General features: G+C 36.8%; 1 protein-coding gene across 2 annotated transcripts; it reads left to right on the forward strand.

The window, feature by feature from the left end:
* The first annotated feature begins 7,489 nt into the window (after nucleotides 1-7,489).
* Nucleotides 7,490-22,577, forward strand: hephl1a (hephaestin-like 1a). Of its 2 annotated transcripts, XM_047808720.1 has the most exons (20): nucleotides 7,491-8,039; nucleotides 10,576-10,820; nucleotides 13,254-13,466; nucleotides 13,556-13,732; nucleotides 13,957-14,211; nucleotides 14,858-15,029; nucleotides 15,192-15,331; nucleotides 16,298-16,429; nucleotides 16,511-16,716; nucleotides 17,173-17,326; nucleotides 17,480-17,692; nucleotides 18,444-18,654; nucleotides 18,746-18,885; nucleotides 19,547-19,675; nucleotides 19,778-19,878; nucleotides 20,018-20,243; nucleotides 20,429-20,568; nucleotides 20,661-20,814; nucleotides 21,840-21,872; nucleotides 22,020-22,577. In XM_047808720.1, exons 1-20 carry the CDS (start codon nucleotides 7,879-7,881, stop codon nucleotides 22,076-22,078), a joined length of 3,261 nt encoding a protein of 1,086 aa, XP_047664676.1. In that variant the 5' UTR covers nucleotides 7,491-7,878; the 3' UTR covers nucleotides 22,079-22,577. The 2 variants fall into 2 exon arrangements, with proteins under 2 accessions (XP_027029214.2, XP_047664676.1); XM_027173413.2 differs by having other exon boundaries at nucleotides 7,490-8,039; nucleotides 16,298-16,716.
* The last annotated feature ends 263 nt before the right edge of the window (nucleotides 22,578-22,840 follow it).

A 22,840-nucleotide genomic window follows, 5' to 3' on the forward strand; every position in this document is an offset into this window, starting at 1 on the left:
TGATAATAAAAGTGCTTGAGTTAAAATTCAGTGCAATGGTTTCCTTTCAACATTCGACAAATGAAAAAGTCCTTATTCACAATCCCATACATTTTAAATTTAATTGAAATTCTAATGAATTCTTTAGAGTGACCAGATTTTCTCACACTTCATGCACAATTAAGAATCATGCTCAGCAGTCTACTTATGTTTATTATCATACTAATATTACGAATTCTATACAACCTCAACAAGTCTGTTTGTGCATAAAAAAAACGTAAAGAAATCATGCTTTTTCATTCAAGAAAATTCCTTATTACATTTGACTCACACTTAAATTAGGCTATTGGCTATGATCTAGTGAATTTAGTAATATCCCTGTAGCAAGAACATCCCTGACAGACAGTGACATAAAATCATCCAGATTTTGAACATTTTCAAATTTATTTGCTATTAAACAGTAGCCCAAGTTGATGTTCAAGCCACACAAGATCAATGTGGGCGCAATTACACTGTGTGCAATGAGCTTCACTGTCTCTAATCGTCCCTTATCTCCAGTGAAATACATTAACAGGAACAGAGAGTGGCTCTACTTGTCCACAAGAGTGTGGTGTGTGATGCTTGGGTAAAGATACTTGGATTTCAGATTACATTCACCATCATCTTTACTGTACATGACTCTGCTCTGTGATGTGATCAAAAAATTAAGGAAAGATTAACATACTCACAATAAAATATGTTGATTGTGATAGATTCTGGCTTGACTTGGATGTCATTATATCAGGGCTTGGATTTGACACCATTCTGTGGAGCATGTGTGTGTGTTAAGACACTTACGCGCCATTACTGAACCCTATTATTCTCTTGCTGAGCATTTTAAAGGGCAGTAAGGTTCATTCCGGCTCTCAAATTGAAGTAGAGGAGAGAGACGTTCAGCAGTGCAGAAAGTCCAACACCCATAAAAAAACACCCATGTAAGAAGTCCTATATGAAATCTACATGACGACAGTATGCAACGGTGTATGGTATTAGCAGAAAATATAGGACATATATGATATTCATATACAAATCATATAATGTTGTTAGATTAAATCATATGCTAGTCATATAGGATTTATTTACATTTAGTGCCATTATTTACATTTTGTTTACATGTATTTCATAGAGATTTAATATGTTTTTAATAGGGAAATTGTTTGTTATACACGTTTTATGTTTCAAAATAATTCCTTATTACAGCAATATTATCAGTATATCTCTACATATAATTATTATACATGATTTGAGTCAATATTACAATATCTCTACATATATTAATTATACAAACAATCCAATTTTACACCACATGACAATTTTAGAGCTGTCCAGCAATTAATTGTGTACAAAATAAAAGTCTGTGTTTATGTAACAAGTGTGTGTTCTGTATATATATACATATATATTAGCCCAGAGGATACTAACCAAGCCCATGAGGCTCTTGAGCTTTACGTTAAATCAGTTCAGAAGTTCAGATGACCTACAATATGCATTTGCTCTTGCATTTGTTGAAAATGTGGGTCCTCTCTGGGCCCTGTCTGCTTTCATGTTTGAGAGCTACAATGGCTAATGAATAGTTGTCAGTGGAGAGGTCATTCACAGAAAAACATACAAAAGACAAAGAAAAGGTACAACTCTGCTGTGATATTGAAAGATGGCATTATTTTTTGGTTTCATATTTTTCATGGATTTCATGGAGTCTCCAATTTAGCACTTTGTAACCTTCAGAATCAAAGCTATTCCCTTAAGTTTTCAAACAATGAAAGATTTAAACTTCAAGGGACAATGACAGTAAATAAGAGTCTAAGTTAATACTAATAGCAATATTTTACTAGCATTACCACTGAAACCAATTAGCCCTTTTCAAAATTAAGCTGCCTCTGGAGCACAGCCACTGTCTTTTAATTAGTGATGGTGAACCAGTGATGTGTACATTAAAGGTGAAATCTACAGTAGATGGAGGCACAACACTCAGTTGGCATTGAGGCTGTACGTGAGAAGCTTGTAAAACTGTATCCATAAAACTTGTAGGTAAAACAAAACTGCCTGCCATGGAAGAAGCCAAAAAATATCCAAGAATAAAGTGCAGATCAGCCAAGCAGACGGTTGGAAGTATTCTTCTGAAACCTGTTTATTTATCTCATCAGTATATTTGTAAAAGTACTAAATAATTAGGTTGCAGTGAATGATACAAAGTTAGCATTTGTGCCAGGTACAGTATCAGCCTTCTGTCTAGAGTAGAAAGTGCACCTAGAGAGGATAGGCACTGCACCAAGTTGTTCAATATCTGCATAAAGTTAAACCTTTCTCATGTTAAAAATAAACAATCTCTGGTTGTTGCATGCTTTGCTGACTGAAAAACAGATATTTTAATGCTGAAAACATATAGTGTATTGTTGCATATGTGGCACCCACAAAAGTTGTTGCACATTTGTTTATCTGTGTTTCTTTTTCTTAATTACTCTGGCAGTGATTTCCATATTTATTTAATTTGATCTAATGTTGTTGTGATTGTTTAACAAAAATGCGATTTTGTATTGTCACTGCGTGGGACCTCTGTTTGGAAACTGAATATCGCTTCTCAAGGGATTTTAGTGGGAAAAATCCCTGGGGAACTTGGTGAAGTGCGTATGTGTTTTTCCCATCTCTTCCTTTCTCCTGTTATAACAGGTAAAATGTTTATGAATACACATATACCAACAGACAAAGTAAAGAAAACACGCTATGTATGTAGCATTTAGTCTGTGATGCAGCACCCGCTTCAGCATGCCCCAACTGGACCATATCGATGATCCCATTAACCACTGATAACATCCATTCAATAGTGTGATAACATTCGAAGCGGGTGGAGATATAATCTTACTACATCATTCTGGCTGAATTTAGTCACTGACCTTTTATTAACTGAACAAAGCTAAAAGATTACTGTTTTAACTTTTATGGTAGTTTTGCTAGTTAACAAGCTAATGTTTGTAAAGGAATAGCTTACAAATATAAGTGCATTATAGCACACATTCACACACTCCATGCATCAGTATACATTAGTTTGTGGACACGCCTCTTTTACACTACAATGCCAATTCTTTAAAAATTATTTTAGAACAAATAGTTTCACTCTTTCAAAATTTTCCCTCCATGGTATAGATCAACTGCTAAAAATGGCCTGATGTGTCTAGCTGGAACACTGAAACAGTCTACTTTGTATTGCAAAGTGTTTCTAAGAATGTTTAAAGCTTTTCAAAAAAAAAATTATTTAAAAACATTTGAGATAAAGACAAGAAATAAGTTCACATAACATAATATACCAGTGCTCGCATGTACTATGTTATAGGTCATAATCTCATTAAAAACAATTTTCATCCACACTGCCTAATTATCAGTAACTATGATTTTAAACCACCAGTCCAAGCCCTGCCACAGCACCTTCAAAAGTTTATTTACAAAACTTATATGCCAGCCAGCCAGCCAGCCAGCGAGAGAGAGAGAGAGAGAGAGAGAGAGAGAGAGAGAGAGAGAGAGAGAGAGAACAAAACAAGGCAGGCTGCCTAAGAGAGTAAAACCACCGAATAAACAGAGAAAAAAGGAAAATAAATAAACTTTCCTAACTCCCTTTCAAACCACAAAACAAGAGAAAAGTTGAAATAAACAAAAATGTCACCCACACCTACCTACAACCTCCAAACAAATTAAAAAAGAGAATAAAACAAATAAGCCTCACTTAAGGTAGTAAATTCATCTTTAGTAACGCTGTGCTGCTACAGTACCATACCATCAACAAAAGCACAAAAACAGAACAATCAGATGAAAGTAACTGCTAACATTAAAAAAAAACATATTCATCAAACAAGATAACAGCTATCATAACGATCTGAGCAGGCCTCCAACACAAGCATTTTTTCCTTCTCTTTCTCTGACCCAGGTTTCTTGGCTTTATACAGCCTCACTCGTGAGTGGTAAGCTGGCACAGCTGGGCAATCAATCAGTTACCTGTTAAATGGTAAGTGGGAGGAGTCAAAAAAGAAACAGGGGGGGGGGAGACCCCCACACAATTCCAACACCAGATAACAGTACAAATATGTCCCTGGATGTAACAACATTAAACAGTTACTGTTAGATATACTTCTATAATCTTACATACCTGTAGGTGTGTCAAATGTGATGTAAAGTAAAGGGCAGATTCAGCAGATCTCAGTGTACTTTAACCCTTTTCTTTACTTTTTCTGTACACATGGACGTCTGAGGAACAAAAGTCTGAATGACCATCTGTCATAAAAGACTCGTGTTGCTGGTTTTATAACCAGATTTGCATGTTGTATTTAGGTATCAAGGATAATGAGATATTTGAACGTGCTTCAGGACTTAATGCCTTATGAGTTGTTAGGAAAGGTGAGTGCAGTATTTTTGGCTAATAATGTATAGGAACTGGGTGAATGCAGGAAAAGATTTAATACTCAAGAGGAGCAAAAAACAGAATGAATCCCTACTAAATATGTTTAGACATGCATCTAGACAAAGACAGAGATAAGAAAAGCATTCTTTAACATATTATTTTTAACATATTATGTAATGAATTAGTTCTATTGACCTTGTTATTATCATTAACTATTAAGTTTAATTAGTTAAACGAATTAGTTCATTTTTGCAAAAATGAGAATGGGTTGAGTAATGACTTCAAGAATTATAATAAACTATCTATCTATCTATCTATCTATCTATCTATCTATCTATCTTTATATTGGATTAGATTCAACCTTGTCATTACACATCTACAAGTACAAGCCAACAAAATACATTTTGATTTCTCACCAGAATTGCAATAAGCAGAAAGTGCAAGATGTACAGTATTTACAGTACAGTATGAGTACAGTATTTACAGTATGAACATGATAGTATACAGATGAATATGCTATGGATATTCAGGTATGGATATACAAGATATACAAGGGAGGGATGCTCGATCGATCGGCCAAAGTTCGGTATCGGCTGATAATCACATTTTATGACTCGATCGGTATTCGTTAAGCTTGGCCGATCTTAGGAAACGATCGTAGACTATGAGTGGGGACGTAAATGTTTTTGCGCCGCCAATGTTTTGGAATTACTATGGCGTTTCGAGAAACAATGAAAAATTCGCTATTTGCCGTTTATGTTTCAAAGAAATCTCACATGGAGGTGCATTGTCCAAAAAACATTTAATATAACAGACCTCATTCGGCACTTAAGAACGCTGCGAGTCGTATGGCGAATACGAAAAACTGGAAAATGCAGAAAAGGCAACGGTAACTAATAATGCGACCCTCACTCAGCCATCCATTATAGACATTCTAAGAAAACACGAACTGTACACACCAGAGAGCAAGAAAGCTAAGGAAATAACCCGTGAAGATAATGGAATTTATATGCATTGACCACCAGCCTCTGTCAGTCACAGAAGACATTGGATTTAAAATGATTAATATTTTACTGATGTTGCTCTCCTAGAGTTATATCAAATCGTCTACAGCCACATAAACATGTGACCGTGGTGAGTTTAACTACTGACATTTGGAGCACTATCGTATCCCCTATGAGTTTAAATGGGTTGCATCAAGGGTTAACCTTGTGGGTTGCATCAGCCGGCTCCATTTTGTTTATTAATTTTTGTCTCATATTAAGTATCCTGATGTGCATAGTGTTATGCATAAACCCCATTGTAAAGGCATATTAAAATGATCACTGTATAATAAATACTTTTTTGTGATTATTAGTACTCTGTTAAAACTATAGTTACATTAGATATATTACTTAAAAAATATAACAAAGGCAACATTTATAGTAACCAAACTTTGCAACATTTCTTTATCTGGAAAAAAGTTAAGGGTGATCAGACAGTTTACATATCGGTTATATAAACTTCAAGCATCAGAATCGGAATTGGTATCGGCCGATCACCATGACAAAAAATCGGTACTCGGCAAAAATCCTGATCGGAGCATCCCTAATACAAGGTGCTATAGACATTATATACACAGTGTCATATATTATATCTTCAGTACAAATATACAGAATATTTAACTATCTATCTATTTTTATTTCATTTAATTTTGGCTTTGCTCCAAAAAATGCACCTTTATTTTTAAGATTAAACTTCAGTTAGGATATTTTTTAAGACATTATAAAGAACAAATTCCCGTTTAGAACAATTCCTCTGATTATGCAGACAGTTCACTCCAGACAGAGTTGGTTTTGAGAGACCGGTGTGGAATTACAGAGCAGTTGCTCTGAATGTTTGTGTGAGACACTGTTCAGTTTCAGCTCATAGCTCAACAAGGGCTTTTTGTGCATGAGCTCTAACTAGCTGTTACAATAGAGATGCAGATTAAACTGTATTTCTGTGGCTCTTAAGAGTGTCTAATTACTTCAGGGGTGTTTTAAGTATTGCCAAAGTATTTCTTTTTTCTTTTTTTTTTCTTTCTTTTTTTTTTTTTTGTTGTTGTTGTTGTTGTTGTTCAATCAGTGCATACAAAGATTCAACCAATGACTGAGACAGGCCACGTGTCCTAGTTTGGGCTGTATGATGGAAACAAAGATAAACAATAGGATGGATTGAATCTACATTCCTAAACAGAGCTTTGTCAGTGCTAGACACATGCATTGCTCTTAGCTTTTTTAAAGTCTATTGTTGTACAGGATATCTGGCAAATTAGTCATTCTCATGTTGAGCAAATCACTTACAGCTTATCTCTTTAGCTAAAGTTAGGAAACAAAATTCCTGTGGCTATCCTGCAGTTGACTCAAATATATTGTATTTTTGTAAGATCAATATGTATTTATCAAGTAGTTTCAAGGAAGTGGAGTAATCAATTAAAACATGCAACTTCTCTTAGTGATTCTTACATCCTAAATAGTCAAACATTTATATCATAACATAGATATACGTAGGAATGAGTGGACAAATTCACTTTCTACTGCTTATCCGAACTTCTCGGGTCACCCGAGCCTGTGCCTATCTCAGGCGTCCTCGGGCATCAAGGTAGGATACACCCTAGACGGAGTGCCAACCCATCGCAGGGCACACACACACTCATTCACTTACACACTCACACACTACGGACAATTTTTCAGAGATGCCAATCAAACTACCATGCATGTCTTTGGACCGGGGGAGGAAACCGGAGTACCCGGAGGAAGCCATGCAAACTCACGGGCAGGGGGAAAACATGCAAAGGCACGGGGAAAACATGCAAACTCCGCGCAAACACAAGGCGGTGACGGGAATCGAACCCCGTCCCTAGAGGTGTGAGGCGAATGTGCTAAGCACTAAGCCACCAATACGTCCTGATGACCAAATTGTTATTATCACCAACAATATTAGTATTATATAATAGTTGCAGTAGTTGCTGATATGCACGTGTGATATGAGGTGCACGCGCCCGGCCAATAAGATTTGATTATACGTAAGACAGGAAACAAGTAACCGGAAAGCCACCATAAAGCTTGACTCTGTCGGATACACCGAAAATAACCGTTATACTTGTGCGGATTATCACTTTTTCGATCTTCTCAAAAGAGAAAAACAGGACGTCTACACTGAGTCACTGTCAGTGTCAGTGACGAGGCTTTACTCTTTACTTTCACTTTTGAAGTTCACTCTCTTTCTCTCTCTCTCTCTCTCTCTCTCTCTCTCTCTCTCTCTCTCTCTCTCACACACACACACACACACACACACACACACACATACACACACACACACACACACACACAGAGAGAGAGAGTCCTGGGACTGCGGACGCGTGTTTCTGCTCTTCTCATTCGCGTCTCTTCATACTGGGGGAAAAAACGAGCTAAAACTGAGCATTCGTCTCATCTGCGACTGTTCCTACAATGAATGGAAGTATCGTGAGTTTTTTTCTGACGTTTTTGACCGTTCTGGGTTCGTGCCGGTGTCTTACGAGGACATACTATCTCGGGATTCGGGAGGTGGACTGGAATTACGCAGCGAGTGGAAAGAATCTTATCAATGGCCAGAAAATTGATCAAGACCCGTAAGTTCAATTGTTTTGTATTTAATAGACACCATTTGAACATGTCAAGTGGCTTACATAATGTTTGGTGTAAATAAAAGCGTTTTGACTTCAATATATGCTTTTTTTTTGTTATCTGGGGTAAGAAAAGTAGAAAAAGAAAATAACAACAACACAAACGTCTCTCTGTGAGTGATCTCACTGATCGGATGCATCCATGAGCTTGCATGTCTGGCACTGCATCTAACACCCTGTTTATCTTCCATTAAACTGTATTTGCATGTCGCTTTTAATAACTGATATTCTCGGAAAGCAAATTTATAGGTTAAGCGGATGTATTTACATTTCAATTGAGGTGACTTTTTTGAGAGGAGGAAAACGGAATGGGAAACCACCCTGTTTTTACTGTTGTGGTGAACGGATCTTCAGTACAAATCAGCATTAGATTATCCTCTCATGATCCAGAAAGTGAGCCAGATGTGCAGAAGCATGCTAAGCAGAAGTATCAGAATGAAAAAAGCAGAATCGTCTCAGTTCATACTCACAGATTATTCAGATTAAATTCACTGTCTTTTTTAGTTTATGTCTTACCCATGAGAGAGTCAGTCATAAAGAACCAACTTGTTCCCGTTTTAGATGACTGATTTCTGATGTTTCTGCTGCATGTTTTTAATTCTTATCAGATGGCAGGATGCAGCAGGGTACTTTCATGCAGCCAGACTTAAGGCGCATGTGTGTTTGATCAGACACAGAAGAGTACTTCTATAAATGTTAAATAAATGTCTTGCACAGAAAACATCAAGCTTTCCACAATGTTAAAGTCTTCAAGACATATGAATCATTATGGTCATTTCAAGAGTGAAAAAAAATACAGAGGAAACAGGAACTAACTTGTTTTAGTTTTTTTTTTTTACTTCCCCAAAACAGAACCGTTTTCAGTGATGCAATTAGCTTTTAACTGATCATTTCTAAAAATAATAATAATTCCGATCTGTTTAGCTCTTAAGACCACCCTTAGGGGCACCTTCCAAACCACCTTCTTGTAGTTTGTTGTGGTCTGACTGAGGTCAGATATCACACAATAGAAGAAGTCAAAACATGGATTTTGGGGCAAACCAGATTTATTAACATTCATTCATTCATTCATTCATTTTCTACCGCTTATCCGAACTTCTCAGGCGTCATCGGGCATCAAGGCAGGATACACCCTGGACGGAGTGCCAACCCATCGCATGGCACACACACACACAATCATTCACTCACGCAATCACACACTACGGACAATTTTCCAGAGATTCCAGAGATTTGTGAATACAAATCAGTGAATGAAAAAAAAGAAAGTGTGTGGTTTCTTCATTCCTGAGCTGTGTGGCTTTGTTATATACAATCCTTCACCCTATTCGACCTTTAAGTTTTATATGTGTGTCTATAGATAAGTTTATGAGGCAACACCATCCCTGGACAGTACCCTGACTGTAGCCTGTTTTGTGCGAATCAATGTGGCCATTTACATCTGAAACCAAATTTTGTTCTGTTACATCTTTTGTGAATGTTAGTATTAGAATAGAGCAAGGATTTACAATTTCGAATGTCTGAGACCATTTCAAATGCTAACGGGTACTTTAAGTTAGACCTTTACATTTGAAAAACACCAAAGCACTATCAGTGTGGTGTCAGATTACCATATTAACAGACACTTGGACTTAACCCAAGTTATCTTTTGCAAATTCAGAGCTCACATGACAGTCTTTTGTTTAACTGACTCTGGTAAGGGATGTGATAAACTGTTAACACAGACAGGGGTGGATTATGAGGTGCCAGAACCTTTTGGATGGAGTTCAATAGAATCCATTTGCACATTATAATCCCTGTTCACATTTGAGCTTCAAATTTAGTGCAGCTTCTGGTTTCTGTTAAACAGGAAATAAAAACCATTAAGCTATTTTAAAGTGCCTTATGGTTTTACTCAGGAGTCTCTGTTATTGTCCAGCATCATGATGTATTTTTGCCATGTTGCTATTGTTAAGTCTCTAGCATTGTTAGATGATCTGTAATGGTTTCTCGCACTTCAGTGTTTTTTTATTATTTATTTGCCAGTTTAAAGCATCTCCAAACACCATCTTATTATTGTGAATCATTTATTCAGTTTAAAATCCTGCAGTAAAATCACTATTGCGACGTTTCAAAATTTTTATTCACTCAACTGATTTTTGCCAGTTGATTAATGGATTTAATGACTTTGGCTTCTAATAAAACAGAGCCAGTACATGTATTATGTGCATAGACTTATATACTGATATTTTATTTTCATGACATTTCATAAAATTATTTTACTTTTGCATCATCTGATGTAACACAGAATTTCATTTATAACTTATGGGTAAAAAAAAAAACATTCTGTAAAAAGCATCTCGTATGCTAGCAGCTTTATGTATAATAACCATGTATAACATTTTAAAACCATGAATGTTATTAGCTGACTTGCCCTAAAAATATTTATCTATGATATTTATGACTACTCTTTCTCCTTTTTTGTTTCTCCTCTCATTTCAAAAAGGGACGCCTCCATATTTCTGGAAAGGGGTATGACCCGGATTGGTAGTGTGTACAAAAAAGCTGTCTATAAACAGTACACAAGTGATACTTTCTCTACTGAGGTCCAAAAGCCAGAATGGTTGGGAATCCTTGGACCCGTGATCCGTGCTGAAGTGGGTGATGACATTGTGGTACACGTGAAAAACTTTGCGTCTCGACGGTATTCAGTCCATCCTCATGGAGTCTTCTATGAAAAGGATTCTGAAGGTAGGGCTGGTCTCTGTTGTTGATTTTAGGAGGGTTCTGTGAAACACACATTCACAAGTATTCTAACAAGTGTGACATTTTCTTTTTGGTGACTAGATACAAGACAGAAAGACAAAAACCTTTTTAAAATGACCTTTATAAGAAATTGTCTTGTTTTTTAGAACGTACCAATTTGTCCTTTAGTACATTTTCAAGGGATTGCAGACAAGCATATATCAATAATATGTATACTGTTGTTGTATTGCATAGTGAATCTTTCATTTGTAATGAGATCTAGAGAATTTCCTGCACTGGACAAAGTGCATATACTGTATCATGCAAAACTCACCTCAATCTGCTTACACTGCAGTGTTACTTTCTTAACACTTGTCAACATTATCACTTATCTGCATTATCTTTTCAAACTCATGTACAAACCAGAATCCTTCAGTTGTGCAACAGCATACAGAAACTCTAATAATAACCTAATGAACTCTCTGTATGTTTCCGGGAATGACCTGGACAGAGAAAATGAGTCAGAATGAGAGGCAACACACACAAAGATCCTTTACTGGATCAGTCATGTCCAGCATTTTATGCTTTTAGTAAAGATGTTTTTGTATTGATTTTGTTTTCTGTTTCAGAGCTAATTGGATAAGCTCTTTAGGCCTCAGACTATATCTATTGATTTTTTGTTTTTGTTTTTTGGAAAGGCATGACAAATTTAGTGTAAATAATTTATAATGATGACATTTCTTAGTACTCATCAACAGGACATAATTTGCCGTCAGGAGATTTCGGTGAAATCCCAGGGCATGGTTTTTTGCTATTTATTTTGGCCTGGATCCTTTTTTTTCTGCCAACGATGCCAGAAAATGTCTTTAAAACAGTAGGAATTCAAGTAACTTCACGTTTGTTAGGCAGGTTTTTCGCAGTCTGAATTCGAATGCAACTCTTCCCACATCCATTGCGACATTGGTCTTAATTTACATTCATGTGTAATAGCTGTTGCAATCTTTAGTTTCTCAGAGGAAACCTTGCCCATTGAGCTTTGTGACCACAATATGCTATGTGATATGCTACAATATGCTACAGTCAATGAGAGACAGTTCAATCCCACTAATGATTACTGTTTAAACTTTAAGACTGTTCAGAGTCCTGTTGACTTTGCATGTTGTGCAAAAATAGATGGGTGAAGTTAAAGGGATAAAACGTTACAGTGTGCAGAACATCTAATTAGATATTTATTCTGTGAGCCCAGTTTCAGATCCACTTGTGCCAGGAGAATAAAGTCACTGCAAATCCTCTGACTGTTCAATTTTGTCCTATGTTGAATCTTATGTTCAAAACCTATGTTCTCTCCATGGCACTGGACTCCTCCAGGATGACCCCAAGTCTAGTCACAGGGCACGAGGGTTCACTGATTAGTTTGATCAGGATAAAACTGGCAACATAAGTTACATTAAGTTTTACTTTTTCTCCTATCTTTAGTCATTGTCTTCATTCATTGTAGTGTATGTTTGTCATTATCCAGGTGTGTAGTTTTTTTGTGGACCTGCTTGCCCATATTGTGAAACTGAGAAATAACAGAATTTACTGGCGTAGACGTAGCTAGTCAGCACGTATCTCAGCGTTTTACCTTGACCTCTATGACCAGGCAATCTTGTTGGAAGTGGTGCCAAAGTTCAGCCTGGCAGGAAATTAACTGTAAAATATTTAGAATACATGGCAATCCATCTTTCAGGGAACTTACAGTTTATTCTTAAAGCATTGAAAACGCAGTGAGTCAGAAAACGCAGTGATGGCAAAAATATAACACATGGGAGAGTACCATGTTGTGGTTTTCAGACCTAGTTTATTGCATATCAAGGAGAACAAAAAGTGGAGATAGATACAGTGGTATACTGGTAAAGTATACTGGTCAAATTGAGCTCTGCTAAATGTTTTCACAGGAAAGACACTCTATAAATACACCCAAGACTACATGACAATGAGCTTGGTTTACAGGATATGTGAGGAAAATATACTAAAGAAACAAACTTAAAGTTAATTCTCTATCGGATTAATGCAAGCATATTTTACCAGAACATCCATGTTTTGTGTTTTTTTTTGTACAAGCCGGCCACAATAAAAAAATAGGATATATGAAATTTTTGATTTGTAGAAAGCTAAAACTTAATTTAATCATTAATCATCAACTTTAATTATACATTACATATATATTATTATATTACATATTATATATTACTCAGATTTTCTGAGAGGGAATTGAGGAGGCATTTTCTTAATTTTTTTCCTAGCCAGAGTATTATTTAAACACACTATAATACTATCTGGCTAGTTAGCTAATGATCTTATTCTTGCCAAAAATATTACGTGAGTTTACTCTTCCAGAGTTCTACTAATTTGTAGAAATGTTTGTGTTGGTTGAGAACAATATGTACTGTTTACCAGGTGCACTTTACCCGGATGGTACATCTGGTCGCTTTAAGAAAGATGATGCTGTGGCTCCTGGTGAAAACTACACATACACTTGGAAGGTGACAGAAGAGTTCGCCCCCACCAAATCTGACTCCAGCTGCCTCACCTGGATCTACCACTCCCATGTAGAGGCACCTAGAGACATTGCCTCAGGACTTATAGGGGTTCTGTTAACCTGCAATAAGGGTACGCTTCAGGACACACTTCTGCAAATGCATATGTATCACACAACACAAACATTGCTTTAACGTGCATCATACATCTTCTGCTCTCAGGAGTTCTAGACAGCACTGGAGTAAAGCGCTCTGATGTGGATCAGGAGTTCTTCTTGATGTTCAGCGTGGTAGATGAAAATTTAAGTTGGTATCTTGATGAGAACATTCGCAGATTCAGCCCTGATGCTGCTAATCATAAACGAGACGAAGAATTTCAGGAGTCTAACCTCATGCACTGTAAGCAGTTCAGCATTAGTGTTTTCTTTGTTTAAGACTTTGATTGTTGAGATCAGCGTCTAATCTAGGGGTTAAATAAGTACAAAGACTTTATTTTAATCGTTTAGTACGTTTCAGTTCCACTGACAAGTAATACAAAGACAGTTTTACATCCGTATTTTCAGTTTCAGTGGGAAGTCCTCTAGTGTGTCACTTTTCTGAATGATTTCTTTCTCTTTTCCCAGCAATCAACGGTTATGTTTTTGGTAACTTGCCGACATTGAATGTGTGCATTGGAAACACTGTTTCTTGGCACCTCTTTGGAATTGGAAACGAGGTAGATATTCATTCTGCTTACTTCCATGGTCACACCCTGCTCGATCGGGGCCACCGTACGGATGTGCTCAGCCTATTTCCTGCCACGTTTGTTACTGCAAAAATGGTTCCCATGACAATAGGGAAGTGGCTGTTAAGCTGCCAAGTTAATGATCACATGAAAGGTATTTTTTTCTGTTTTTATAACTTAAATAAAAGCCACTTGGTGGAGAAAATAAAACATCAGTTATTAATTTTTTAATTAATAGCTGTAGCCTTTGGATTCCAAACTTACACAAAAATACATATGAAAGATGTCAATTTGGTATAAAGCAAAGCAGCTATCTTTATCATTATCATTTGAATGAATGAAGGCTTCTTTGTGTGTTGCATGGGATCCCATTTCTGATGCACACAATAATTATTTATTCAATCAGAATATTCATATTTATGTTATATCTTAAGTTTAGTGGGGTTTTATTTTTGGTTAAACCAACAGATCAGACTTTGCAATGGTATCTGAAAGTAAAATAGCATGAATTCAGTAGAGCATTTTAGACTTCAAACAAAAATAGAACTCTTGAATGCACCTGGTCCATCTGCCTTTGTGTGTGTGTGTGTGTGCGTGTGTGCGTGCGTGTGTGTGCGTGCGTGTGTGTGCGTGCGTGTGTGTGCGTGCGTGTGTGTGTGTGTGTGCGTGCGTGTGTGTGTGTGTGTGTGTGTGTGTGTGTGTGTGTGTGTGTAAGTGGATTATGTATTTTAAGTTCATATGTAAATCAGAATTCTGCCTTATACCACATCCTCCATTTCCCCCCCACTGCTGATGAGCAGCAGGTATGCAGGGCTTCTACGAGGTGTCTGTGTGTGAGAAGGGTAAATCTGCACCCACAGTACCTCCCGGCCATGAAAGACATTTCTACATCGCTGCTGAGGAGGTGATTTGGGATTACGGCCCTTCTGGTATAAATAAATTCACAGGTGAAAAACTGGACAAGGAGGGAAGGTGAATATACTTGCACATGGTTATTGTGGTGGTGATCACACAACCAACTGGTTTGATTCTGCCTGTACATACAGAATCATAGAGCCTGTAAATGTCATAATGTCATAACGCACTTTTAAATATGTCTGTATGTGTGTATGGTTTCTGTTTCTCCCACTGCAGTATGGCTGCAGAATTCTTCAGTAAAGAGGCTGGTAGGCTAGGAGGGAAGTTCTGGAAAGTCAGATATGTTGCTTACAGTGATGACACATTTACCACCAAGCATGAACAACATGGCTCAGAACACCATCTTGGATTTCTGGGTAAACTGACACATTTTCTAGAAGTGTATATGCTGTGACTAACTGTTTCACAAGTGTAGCTATTATGCAGAGCATGCCACAAGTGTAGCTATTATACATTTTTGACCATAGTGCTGGAGATGTTGCTCAATTGTTTCTCAACCCAGCAGCTAGGGACAATGATGATACACTCAAATTTATATTATACTAATATACTAATGCGACCATCCGAAGACAAAACCTTTATTCACCACATTACAGCATATTGTACTTCTTTATTTGCATATCCAAGTTTGTTATGAAGTCAGAGAGTAGGATACAGCACCTTAAGATCATTGTTATCCCAGGACCCCAATAGTGACAACTTGGTAGTGCTCAGGTTTGAAGCCCCAGACTTCTGATGAATAGCCTAAACCATTTAGGCCCTAAACCATTGAACCAACACTACAAACTATGGGTATGTTTATGTATACACTCCTACAAGCAAGTGGGATGTGGTAGCTCAGTGGTTAAGATGTTGGGCTATTGATCGGAAGGTCATGGGTTTGAACCCCATGTCCATCAAGTTGCCACTGCTGGGCCCCTGAGCAAGGCCCTTTACCCTTGCTCAGTTGTATGTGACTCTGGATAAGGGTGTCTGCTAAATGCCGTAAATGTTCATGTATAAGCAATTTCAGCTGCTAAGTATTGTTCTATGAGCAGCAGTTTGTCTTGGATTAGGCATGCCTTAAAGCAGTTGTGCTAAAATAAAAGTGAACATGAAATGGTAATAAAAAAAATTGTGAGGAAAAGGAATGCAATTTTCAAAAAATTACGATTATTCAAAAATTACGATAACTACACAGAAAGTACATATTAGTCATGTCATTGTTCACATTCTCATATCTAACAATGACAAATGTGATTAATGTGGTACTAGTCATTTTTAAAAAATGGCATGCTTTTGTATCAGGGTCATTTTCCCTGCATCTTTTTTGTCATTCATAGGCCCAGTGATTAGAGGTGAACCTGGAGATGTCATTGTGGTAACTTTTCGGAATAAGGCATTCAAAAACTTTAGCTTACAACCTCATGGCCTGGCGTATGATAAAGTTTACGAAGGAGCCATGTATCAGGATGGTAAGACAAACACATCCTTTGGTTTACACAGCCCTCTCGGGTTGAGTGGAAGCATCTTACTTTTCCTTTGTCCCTTTTCAGGTTCTCAGAAAGCAGGTGCCAGTGTCGCACCAGGTCACACATTTACATATCGATGGCGGGTGACAGAAGGTCCTTCACCCAGTGACCCACCCTGTCTGTCATACTTGTACTATTCTGCTACAGATCCTGTCCGTGACACCAACTCTGGTTTGGTGGGACCGTTGCAAGTGTGCAAGAAAGGAGTTCTGGATGAGAGTGGACGACAGGTACTTTTACAACACACCTACATCAGTTCATCTATTCATCTAATGAGCATTGTTTACAAACAAATGAGATTTACAGAAAGATTTACTGTTAGCAAATCTTCAAACCTGGCAAGTGAAAACTCCTGGAAAAATGTAAATGGGATTTAGCAGTATAAGTATATAAATATCTCTCTTTCTCTCTCTCTCTCTCTCTCTCTCTCTCTCTCTCTCTCTCTCTCTCTCTCTCTCTCTCACACACACACACACACACACTCTATCTCTCTCTCTCTAAAATACAGACCTCAGTAAAGTGAGATCTCTATGTGTCAGATGATCACATGTTAGTCTTCACCCTCTCTGTAAAGCTATCCAGAAAATTGACATTTTTTACTTCATTAATGAATAAAGCCTCACAGATGATGATATTCTTGTATTAATGTGAACCCATCTTTTTGTGTTTGTATGTGTGTTGTGTAGAAAATCGGGTCAGAGGTGCAGAAAGAGTTTTTTCTTCTCTTCACTGTGATCGATGAGAATATCTCATGGTATCTTCAAAATAACACGGATAAGTTTGGTAGTGATGATTCAGACCCAGATGATCCAGTATTTCAGGAGAGCAACAAAATGCACTGTAAGCACTACGGCTGTTTGTATATATCAAATATGAAACAGTATGTATATATGTACATGTTCTTTTAATCAATTACAATGTACTCGGTTCAACCCACTCCGATATGTGCGTGTGTGTACACGTGTGTGTACGCGTGTGTGTGTTCCCTTTCAGGTGTAAACGGCTACATGTACGGGAACCTTCCTGGCCTCGACTTGTGTGAGGGGGATCATGTTGTATGGCACATGCTGGGCTTGGGCACAGAGGTGGATATCCACGGTGTTTACTTCCAGGGAAACACGTTTCAGCGGGAAGGCACTACACACGACACACTCAACCTGTTTCCTCACACCAGTGTCACTGTCTCCATGGTACCAGACAACAATGGTAATCTAGCTTCAAGTTTATAATAATAAAAATGTTCATAATAGAAATATTGCCATTATCTGTACCAGTTTAGTGCTCAAAATATCCATGTCCGTATCTGTATTCAGGTTTAAACATTCAAGGTATAGTCCTGTGAAAAAGAAAGTACAACCCTAGTTCATTTCTGTGTTTTGTTTATCTGTACATAGCAATTGTGAGGTCCTTACTAAACTCCATACACAAATAAATAACCTAAGTTGATGACAAAAAAAGAATAGAATCCCGTATTTTTGTCACATATACATTACAGCATAGTGAAATTCTTTCTTGACATCCCAACTTTGAGGGTTGGGGCCAGAGCACAGGGTCAGCCATGATACAGCACCACTGGAGCAGTGAGGGTTAAGGGCCTTGCTCAAGGGCCCAACAGTGGCAGCTTGGCAGTATTGGGGCTTGAACCCCAATACTCCAATTTACAACCCAGAGCCTTAACCGCTTCAGATTTCAGGTTTTTTTTAAAAAGTAAACAATACTCATAAACTACGTGGTGAATAAATAAGTATACCCTTCCTACTGCCACAATTATTATGAGAGTGATCTCTTGGTCCTGCGACAAGTCATGCAAGTATGGCAAGAATTTATTAAAGTCAACTCACACATTGTGACTCTATAGAAGGCAGATTTTATGTCGATATGCTTTGCTTTATGAATTTAAATGAATCATCATTTCATTCGAAACTGCTGACATTGCTCTTGGACTTTTTAACTCAAGGTGTTTTTGGGCTGAGCTGTCGTACAACCGATCACTACAGTGGTGGCATGCGTCATCTGTACACAGTCAAGAGCTGCACACAGAGCCAGAAACCTAAATCTGAGTTTACGCCTGATGTATATATCTATTTGGCTGCTGAAGAAGTGGTGTGGAACTACGCCCCGAACCGGACATGGGAGATGATGAAACATATGTCTATTCTAAATGAAAGGTCAGTGTTGGTCACTAGGATCCAAATACAGTGTGTACAAATCTCTCACATTATTTGATATTTTTTTCTGTATTTCCATCTCCTTCCCCAGCCCTGGAAACATTTTCCTGAATAAATCTGAGAGCCGGATTGGCCACGAATACAAAAAGGCGGTGTATCGCCAGTACACAGATGACACCTTTACAACCAAGAAGCACAGAGGCTCTGATGAAGAGCATCTAGGCATTCTGGGTACAATACACACTGTTTTTACATTGTAAATACTATTTGTATACTTAGTTGAAAATGCTTTTAATGAAGCAAAAAATATATATAAATATATTAAAATATTAAGATTTTACTGCTCTACTTTTACATTTTTAATTTGTGCTCCTTAAAGTTCTTTCAAATAATGTAGGAAATTTGGTATTTAATAAAAACACATTTAATAATAACAGATGTAAAAATATCAGGTAAATGTAATTTATCTACTAATTTACTACAATACTCTATGTAGTAAATTAAAAAATAATTCAGGATTCAGCCTAACTGTGTTGGAGCATTGTAGTGCTATTATTATTATTATTATTATTATTATTATTATTATTATTATTATTATTGTTGTTGTTGTTGTTGTTGTTGTTGTTATTAATAAAAATAATAACAATAATAAGAATAATAAGAGTATATTATAATTAGCATGCCTAGGGTTAATTATCTTGTCGCCAGGGTAAATTTTTAACCTTTAAAAATAATGAAGCGGTTCTTACAAAGCTTTAAAATAAAAGCTGATTAGAAGATACAGCAACATCCCAGGTCTAAAGATGTTCCTTAATGGGATGACCCCATCAACAAAGAAAAGTTTAGATTGGATCATTTATTGCTGAGTTTAGGTTTTTTTTTTTTTTTGCAGGTCCAATTCTCAGGGTAGAGGTTGGTGAGAGGTTGCAGGTTGTGTTTAAGAACAAAGCCACAAGGCCATATTCAGTTCATGCTCATGGTGTGAAGGCCAATGAACAACACCTTCCACCTGTTTCTCCTGGTAAACCAGACATTTTAAATACAGATTACTGATGATTAATGATATTCTCAAACACATTACTTTGCATGCTAAATAATATTTGTGTGTATGTGTGTTTTCTAGAAGAGGTTATGAGATATAACTGGACTATCAGTTCAGGTCCTGGACGCACCGATCCCAACTGTATAACCTTCGCTTATTATTCATCAGCCGACTTTGTCAAGGTACAGCATACCTTTTAACGCTAGGACTGCCTTCTTGTCTGGCTTACCTCTTTTCAAGGTGTGTTTTCTTTTCATTAAAAGGGAAACAATGCATGTTGATGTCTGTATTATTTTTGTTGTGTCTGGTGGACCTTGACAGGATTTGGCTAGTGGCCTAGTTGGACCGTTGGTTGTGTGTCGTAAAGGGACTCTAGACAAAGACAGACGTCGTAAAGACGTGGATAAAGAATTCGCTCTGCTCTTTATGGTCTTTGATGAAAATGAATCTTGGTATCTAGAGAACAATATGGAAACATACCTGAACAAGAGCCAAGAAACTTTCGACAAAGATGATGAAGGATTTATGGAGAGTAACATGATGCACGGTTAGTCACTTTTAGCCAAAAAATTACATTTAGTTGATATAATAAACCCTAGACTGAAAGTGGTTATTTATCTTTTTCAGTAAATCTACATTAATACAAAGTTCTAAGCTGCTTAGTGATGTGTCACTATACAAATTGAATTTGCCTGATTTCTTATGATATCCTTTTCTCCATGCACTGATCAGGCATAAATGGAAAGCTGTATGCGAATCTACTTGGCTTGAGGATGCGGGAAGGAGATAAGACTGAATGGTACTTAATGGGACTGGGAAATGAGATAGATATGCACACAGTGCACTTTCACGCTCAGAGCTTCATATACAAGGTATACATTTATTTAACTGTATTTAGGTTTTATATACATAACCTTTTTATTATGTATACTGTGTAATTAATATCACTTCTCTCCTGTCTCAGATGGATTTCCCCCACAGAGCTGACGTGTATGACTTATTCCCCGGGACATTTAAGACCGTGGAACTGGTAGCAGGAACTCCTGGGACGTGGCTCCTTCACTGCCATGTGACAGACCACATCCACGCCGGCATGGAGACAACCTTCACCATCGATGGTTAGATTTACAAAAAAATTCTGGCTCTGGGAAATATTCTGAGATATTGGTCTTATGAGTTGTACTGCCATAATGTAGCAAATGTAGCAAAGCATAGAAGATGTTTACTGAAATGATGTTTGTTTTTGTCTTAGCGACAGAACTTGATATATTACTGTTCAATTTAAACAAATCTGCTTAATAAATTAAAAAATGGGTAAACTTATTTGTAAATTGACTCAAAATTTCAAGACCCAATTTCTTGAATTAAATCAATGATTAGATTATTTCCAATTTGCTAATTTACATAATAAAGCTGTAAGATGGACTGGTGTCTCATTCAGGGTGTATTCCAAACTCAGTGTTCCCGGAATAATTTCCAGATCCACAGCAACCCTAAAATGTACAAAGTGGTTACTGATGAAAATGAGCAAAAAAACAAAAACAAATTCTGGACAATTGTAACGAGATACAAATACAGATAACAAGATACAAATACAGAATAGTATATACGTACTATAGAACACTACAGAATAGTATATACGTACTAGTCAATGTTTTAAGAAAGCTTGCCAGGTTTACTAGGCATCTGCTTTAATGTAAAGCCATCCACTGGGACTGGAGTCCCAAATGTTTTATTACAAGACTTTACAGGAGTTTTAATTTACACTGCTATATATTGACACAGAACCAACTAAAATCAGGGACAAATAAAAATAGCGACTGGGTTAGAACATCATTCTGGCTGTGTTGGTAGTTATATCTACCAACTATCTGGTTTAAAACCAAATACAGATAATGGTATTGCAGTATACAACTAATACATAGCTAAATAAACAAAATCAGGACTTGTATTAGGATAAAGACTAGGACAGGACTTGTACAGGACTATATTAAATAGAATTATACCATATTAATTGTCCTCTAAGCTGTATTTATGCCAAAAGGAACTGCAGTATAAAATAAAAGCTATTCTTAAAGCACAGACAAACTCTCTGCCATTTAGTATAAGTGACTATGAATATTTTTTTTTCATCCTAATTCAGCTAAAGTTTCAAACGACGGACCAAGTGGACATGGTAGGTTCATTTTATTTTATAAAATGCTATGAAATCAATAATCTAAAGATCTCGTTTTTTCTTGGTTATTTACGGGCATATTCTGTTTTGTTTTGTTTTTGTTTGTTTGTTTATTTGTTTGTTTGATTTAAATACACTGTTTTTCAGGCTGTGCAAGTTTTCCACAAATGCTGCTATTCGTCGTTCTGTCATTCTGGCTCCAATGACTCGGATAAGGAGGCAATTCAAGAGAACAGTCCGAAGTGATTTCACTAGTAATTAAGGTTTCCATGGAAACAGGGAAGAGAAGAAAGTACACAAGTAAATGCACTAAGTAACTCACAAAAAAGTGAGAGAGTAACCTTTTTTTTTATTCCAAATCCGTAGTGTTGCACATGTACAGTTTATGCATTACATCTACACTTCTTCTGAGCTGAGCTTGTAAAGCTCTGATCAAATTTATACATCTTATGTTAACCTCTTTGTTGAAAAGTGTTAAAATGTGAATTTTTTTTTCTGCTCACAAAACTGCACCATCTTGTCTTCTTCAGTATTTTAGCACTATATAAATAGATATATGAAATGTTCTAATGATTGAATGCTAAAAAAAAACACATCACGGATAGTTTGGAGTGTTGAAGCATGCTAGAATAATTATTATTTTTATTATTATTATTATTAATATTATTATTATTATTATTTGCAATAAAGACGAAGTGATAAGGAGGTTGATTTCTTTTTTTTTCACTTTGGAGGAAGAAACTCAAGACAGTTTGAGTTGTGTGACAATCTGAAAATGACACTTTTCTTTCACTGACATTTATATTGTGATTTCACTAGAGAGCAGCAGACTGTTTCTTGCTAACGCACTTGTGTGTTTTAAATGTATTTGTGTAACAGAAGCTCTCTGGTGTATTTGGAAAGTGTTCTTATGAGAAAACCAAACGCTGGTGTGTTTGGAGATAGCATTGCTGAGTAAAATAATTCCT

This window comes from Tachysurus fulvidraco, chromosome 25 (genome assembly GCF_022655615.1).
Source record: "Tachysurus fulvidraco isolate hzauxx_2018 chromosome 25, HZAU_PFXX_2.0, whole genome shotgun sequence".
NCBI classification, from domain to species: Eukaryota; Metazoa; Chordata; class Actinopteri; order Siluriformes; family Bagridae; genus Tachysurus; species Tachysurus fulvidraco.